The following is a 6,288-nucleotide window of genomic DNA, read 5'->3' as shown; positions in this document are numbered from 1 at the left end:
AACGAGAGCCAGAACCAGACCGAGAACCAGAACCAGAACCAGACCCAGAACCAGAACCAGAACCAGAACTAGAACCAGAACCAGAACCAGAACCAGAACCAGAACCAGAACCAGACTCAGAACCAGAACCAGAACCAGAACCAAAACCAGAACCGTACAAGCAGTAATTCAGCAGAGCAGCTACCTGAAACTCCGGACTGAAGCTGTAGAGGAACGTCTCTCCTGTCCCGTAGCAGTAGCTGCTGACTTTGAACGGGTCGGAGGAAAACGCTCCAAAAACCTGAGGATTCAGAGCAACAGATTGTTTTATCAGATCAATATGTCAGCTTGATCACTTGTCACTTACACTAGGCTTTGTTTGCTTGCACAACACAGTCAGTTTGTTTATTGATTGTAAAAAATTGAAAAGTACTCAAACAATAAAGAATGGATCTAACAACCAGTGATATTTTAGTATATTTGAGATTTTATAGTTTTTATTATTTTTATTTATTTTTTATTAATTAGTTAAAAAATTATATTAAAATTTTAATGACATTTTAGTTAAACATTTTTATTCATTCTATAGTCTCTAAACAGTAGGTTTTATTAATTTGATTTCAGTTTTACTTTTAATTATTTTAGCACATGAAGTTAAACTAAACAACGTGAGACAATTCATTTAAAGTAAACAAAAAAGACAAATATTCAATGTTTTTTAAATATTTTATTCACTATTTATATTTAATGTATTAATATATACTTATTTATATTTTATTTTTATAATTTATTTCATTTTAAGCAATGCAATTCTATAATGTTTTAATTTTATTTAAGTATATTAACCCTGCTTGCATGCATGAACTGATCAAATATATACTTTCAATGCAATGCAAGTCACTTTGGATACAATCATCTGCCAAATGCATGAATGCAATGATTAAATAAGATATATTTTGTTTAGCATATATTAAATACTGTAAATAGACTTGGCTTTTCTCCAAAAAAAAAAAAAAATTTGCTTAATACTAGGTGAAATTAATTCATAGCGTTTAAACACAGTTGAAGTGAATTTATATAAATGCACATATTCACAATTTGACTGATGCTGCATATTAGATGAATAACACATGTGCACCTGTCATCTAATAATCCTGCCATTGCATTGCACTCTAAATGCATGAATGTAAATGCATCTCTTGGCTGTACCTGGTTGTCCGTGTCTTTGATGACCATCAGGACGGGTCTGTCAAGCTCTCTCATCTGTCGGTATAGAGTCGTCAGGCTGGTGCCGTGCTGCGCTGTGCTGTACACCAGCTTCCAAGAGTAACCCTGCGTCCGCGCCGGGATGTGATTCATCAGCTGTGAACACACATCAGTCACTCCATCAGTGCATCACACACCTTCAGTGCATTCATTTCAGCAGTGCATGCAATGCATATATGTGACCCTGAAGCACAAAACCAGTCATGAGGGTCAATTTATTGAAATTGAGATTTATGCATCATCTGAAAGATGAATAAATAAGCTTTCCATTGATGTATGGTTTGTTAGGATCGGACAATATTGAAAAAATCTGGAATCTGAGGGTGCAAAAAAATCTAAATATTGAGAAAATCATCTTTAAAGTTGTTCAAATGAAGTTCTTAGCAATGCATATTACTAATCAAAAATTAAGTTTTGATATATTTACGGTAGGAAATTTACAAAATATCTTCACGGAACATGATCTTTACTTAATATCCTAATGATTTTTGGCATAAAAGAAAAATCTATAATTTTGACCCATACAATGTATTGTTGGCTATTGCTACAAATATCCCCCAGCGACTTAACACTGCTTTTGTGCTGCAGGGAAACATATTTCAATGAATCATTTCATCAGCTGTGAACGTTCATCACATATGCACATTATCAATCAATATACACATCTAACGCAACACACAGTGCATTAATTTAATCTAAATGCACATTTCAATGAATCATCTCATAAAAGCGCACTTACTTGTTCGAGGTGATGCTCGTTCAGAATCTGACTGTGGTCTATTAACACGGGCAGCAGGTCATCAGATTCAGAGTCTGCGGAGCTGCAGACGCTCGGACGCCGCTTGTTCTGCTGCTTCACAGTGACGATCTGAAGGCAAACAGAGGAGAAACGTGAGATAAAACCTAAAACGCATGCATGTTCCTTTAGTTTCTCTTTCTCTTCTATCAGAGCGGCACGTGTGCGTTTCCCAATGAATCCCACAGGGATCGAGCTTACACTGTGTCATAAAACACTCATTCTTTCAAAGCTCACCTCCACAAACGGCTCCTCGGATTTATTGGCGTAGTATAAGATCTTAATGCCCTGCTGCACTGGCCTCATGTTGACTGATTGTCTCTGATCTGCTGAACTTTCTGAATCTGTTTGACAGCGGCGTGAACAGTGAGTTTATACAGTGTTTCTCCTCCTCACTGGTTCATCTCTCCACCAATGGCTTTGCCCCCATCTCACATTTCAACTCTACTTTCGTTTTAGAGAAAGAGCGACAGAAGAGGAAGATCTGCCAAATATGGGCTGATGGAAGCGTGTCACTGCTCGCAGGAGAGTTTTTGACCTCCACCCACTGGAAAATACTCTCACTAATGAGGTCGCTCACAGAATACCATGCATTTTCTGTGCATTTGTGTTTGTTTGTTTTTTGATTGGAAAAAATGAATGGAAAAAGACTAACCCTAAGAGTAGAGAACGACTCTGACAACCAGTGATCATTGAGATACTGTTATGGTTTGTATTCATATTTGATACAATATCACTGGTTGTTGTTGTTTTTGTTTTATTTTTAGTTTTGGCAAATTAGTACTCCTATTAGTCTTTTTTTAAATACGTGTATATAGTTTTTATTCATTTCTATTTCAGTTTTAGTTATGAAAATGAGAAATATTGCATTGGCAACTGAATTAAAAAAAAAAAAAAAATTTTTTATTGCAGTCTGATGAAAAAGCATGTCACCGCTCGCATTTAGGATAGGTTTTCTTCCTCCACCCATGGGAAAGTACACTCAGTAATTCATCTTTTTAATAACTGTAATCTCTAATGTCTGTGATGATTTGTATTTATATTAATGCATTAGAGGAGAAAGATGAAAAAGCTGGGTCGTTCTATAATTTAGGGTACATCTCATGTCCATTGATGCTCATTAGATGCTTTTTTCTTTAGAAATATTATATACTATAATCTCACACATATATTTTGTGCACCATGATTTTCAGTGTGCTTGAAATTGTCCTGTTTAATTACAGTTTTTGCACTTTTTGAATGGATGAGTCTTGAGTTTAAAATAATCAATGCGTCAAGAAGTGAAATAAATATTCAAATTTGAGGCTAACCATAACATTTGATTGGCCAGACAAGGTAAAATAGTGAAATTGTCAGCTATATTAACTGTAAATCCATTCTTGACAAACTCAGCTCCAGTGAAAACACAGTTTTTTGTCATATCGATTGCTGTTGATTGATTAAGCTACACTGATCAACTGAAACCAATAGTTGATTTCTTTACAGATTTTGATGTGAAGTATAGCCTAAATTATACTGTGACTCCACTAAACTGACCCCAAACTCAATGCATTTAATTCTATGGAACTACATGTTGATCTTTTATGTAGTTGTTTTATGGTGTTGCATTGGTTTTATTGTTGCGGCAGAAGACCATACTTCTGAATTGTGAGCATGCGGCATAAATGACTTACCTCCCATTTTTTGGAGGCAGTATTGCTGAGCAAAGAGTCGATCACGTCTGGATGGACCCTGAGGAAGTCCGGTTTGCTGCTGTGTTTGCTGTAGATGCTCTCTGGAGACCACTGGACGAAGAACGTGTACAGATGATCGACTCTACAGGGAAGCAGAAAACACGCTTCAGACGCAAATCATGCGAGCATTCACACAAACCCTAACTCAGATGCAATGCATGTGTTTTTCTGACCAAATGCACTGAATCTGACCTCAAAAACTCTCGTGTGAAAGTGCCATCGCTTCACCGGACTCTAATGCATTTACTCGAAAAATGCACGCTATTACTGGATGTTCACAGTGCATGCTTTTACAGTTGCATTACGCAATTCCCGCTTCCCACTGTTATTGTGCCAGCACATCTGGAAATGATATTCAATCCACTTTCACATGCATGTGCAGGAAAGAGAAAACAATCCACACACTTCGTAAGAAACCGTAACTGGGGCCTTCACTGGAATTCAGCAGAAAAGAGACAAAGACGTAATATACATCCGAGCATATTCTAGCGCAAATGGAAAGATTTCAAGAAGAAAAGATAGAAAGCGTGTGCTGCCAAGGTTATGAAACATTCAGGATTTAAGAAGTGTGAATCTGAATTGAATTTTAAGTATGAGTTCAATACCACCAAAACAATTCATTTATTAAATATAATATAATAATAATAATAAAAAATATATATATATGTATATATATATATATATATATATAAACTTCAATTAGATAGGAAATACCTTACATATGAGAACATGTTTATGGGTAATTCAAAACAAAACTCAAAATGCATTATTAAAAACTGCACTTGCAGACGGTACAGTTCATGCATTTTATTCCATTTGAATTCCACGTTCCTTAAATTACTCAAGTTACACTTTTAAATATAAAGGTTTCAAAGGGTGTTTTTTACAGTAAACCAGTTCTGGTTTCATTGAAGCTCAAGATGCAAAAAAAGCCAAATACTGAGTCATTCTCAAACCAGTGTTATACTATTATATCGTTTTTATTAATTTTATTAAATATTAATTTTATTGATATATTGTCAGCTTATATTTACATTTGTTACATTTTTAATGTTGCTAATGTTTGTTGTCATTGTTTTATTTAATAATAATTTATATAAAAATATTTGTTAATAATAATTATTAATTAGATTATTATTATATTTTTTTATTTATTTTATTTAGTTTTAGTTATTTTATAGTACTTCAAGTTAACGTAAACCACAATAAAGTTTTTTAATATTTTATTTTATTTTATCTCTGTTATATTTTATTTCAAGTAACACAATTCTTTATGGTTTTAGTTAAATATAATAACCCTGTCTCGAATTTAACTCAACTTCTGACAAAATTTGAGCACTTTCGCTCAGAATCTTTGGAAACAAAGAAATAAAATGAATACAGAACTTCCCCAAAGAAGCTTTCAGTGATCAGTTCTTAAAAGAATCATTTTTTATTCGTTTGATAAACATTATACTTATTCCACTATAAAGACCCTTTAGTGCAATGAAGAGATTCAGTGGCTGTTAATGGATTTACGTGGAATCATCGATGCTGATTAACAAGCTTTATTATGCATGATCAGTGATTGTCGCTGACGAAGCGTTACTTACTCTCCCACGCTGTACGCGACACCCATGTTGATCCGACGAGCTCAGACTGCAGATGATGATGAAGATGAAGACCAGGTTCATGTAAATCCACACTGACTCTCGAGCTGAACGCTGTGTTTTATACCTGCATCTGAGCTGAGATAAGCTGCTTTCTCACAAAACCCTCCCAGAAGGTCCTTCAAGGCCAGTCTATTTCACAACTGGGTCAGAAGAGCGGGTCACACATTAACTCTGCTGCCAAAGAGATAAAGTCCTATCTAAAGTAACACCACGAGAAGGAAATATCAGCTACTTCTGAGCTCATCATGTTTCACGTCAACAATAAAAACCTGATTAAATACTGATTACTCACTGAAAGCATCAGCAGCTTGTCCTCCGCATGTGAGTCCTGACTATATTTGTACAAACGCTTTCTACTGAAGCTCAAGATGTGAGACACTTCTCAAAGACTTATTTTAGCATCACTGATATACTATTATGATTTTTTGAATAATTTTATTAAATTTATTAAAAAATTAATTTTATGTTTATATTTTTTATTTGAATTTTAGTTCCATTTTTTGTAATTTTGGGGTTTTTGGCATATTTATTTACATTTACATGTAAGTTTTAGTATTATTTATTTATTTTTAATTATTTTAGTACTTCAAGTTAAACTAAATGGAAATGAGAAATGTTGCCTTGACAACTAGATGAACAAAATATATTCTTAAAAACCAAATCTGCAAAACCACACACTAATTTTCTGCCTTTGACTCAGCTTTCAATTTCATAAAATGTAACACAAAAATCTAACAGGAAATATCTTGATTTCCTTTTTTAAACACAACCAATCAAAATGCTCACTAATTCATCAGTGCCTCACACTAACTCCTCACATTAGAAGAACAGGCCTATAAACACACATCTACACAACTACACA

At 34.3% G+C, this 6,288-nt stretch overlaps 1 protein-coding gene across 1 annotated transcript in view; it reads right to left on the bottom strand.

The window, feature by feature from the left end:
• LOC107730291 (nuclear receptor coactivator 7-like) overlaps positions 1–5,453 on the bottom strand; it is an 8,233-nt gene extending 2,780 nt beyond the window's left edge. The window contains exons 1-5 of the mRNA XM_016541082.1: positions 5,367–5,453; positions 3,715–3,856; positions 1,985–2,113; positions 1,189–1,341; positions 185–280 (exon numbers count right to left, since the gene is read on the bottom strand). Of these exons, the coding sequence (XP_016396568.1) occupies positions 185–280; positions 1,189–1,341; positions 1,985–2,113; positions 3,715–3,856; positions 5,367–5,392 (546 nt within the window). The 5' untranslated portion in view covers positions 5,393–5,453. The remainder of the gene's footprint in view (positions 1–184; positions 281–1,188; positions 1,342–1,984; positions 2,114–3,714; positions 3,857–5,366) is intronic.
• Positions 5,454–6,288: the final 835 nt, after the last annotated feature.

The sequence above is a fragment of the Sinocyclocheilus rhinocerous genome, unplaced genomic scaffold (genome assembly GCF_001515625.1).
Source record: "Sinocyclocheilus rhinocerous isolate Xijiao unplaced genomic scaffold, SAMN03320098_v1.1 scaffold1359, whole genome shotgun sequence".
Lineage (NCBI taxonomy): Eukaryota > Metazoa > Chordata > Actinopteri > Cypriniformes > Cyprinidae > Sinocyclocheilus > Sinocyclocheilus rhinocerous.
This window is presented reverse-complemented; position numbering and strand designations above follow the sequence as displayed.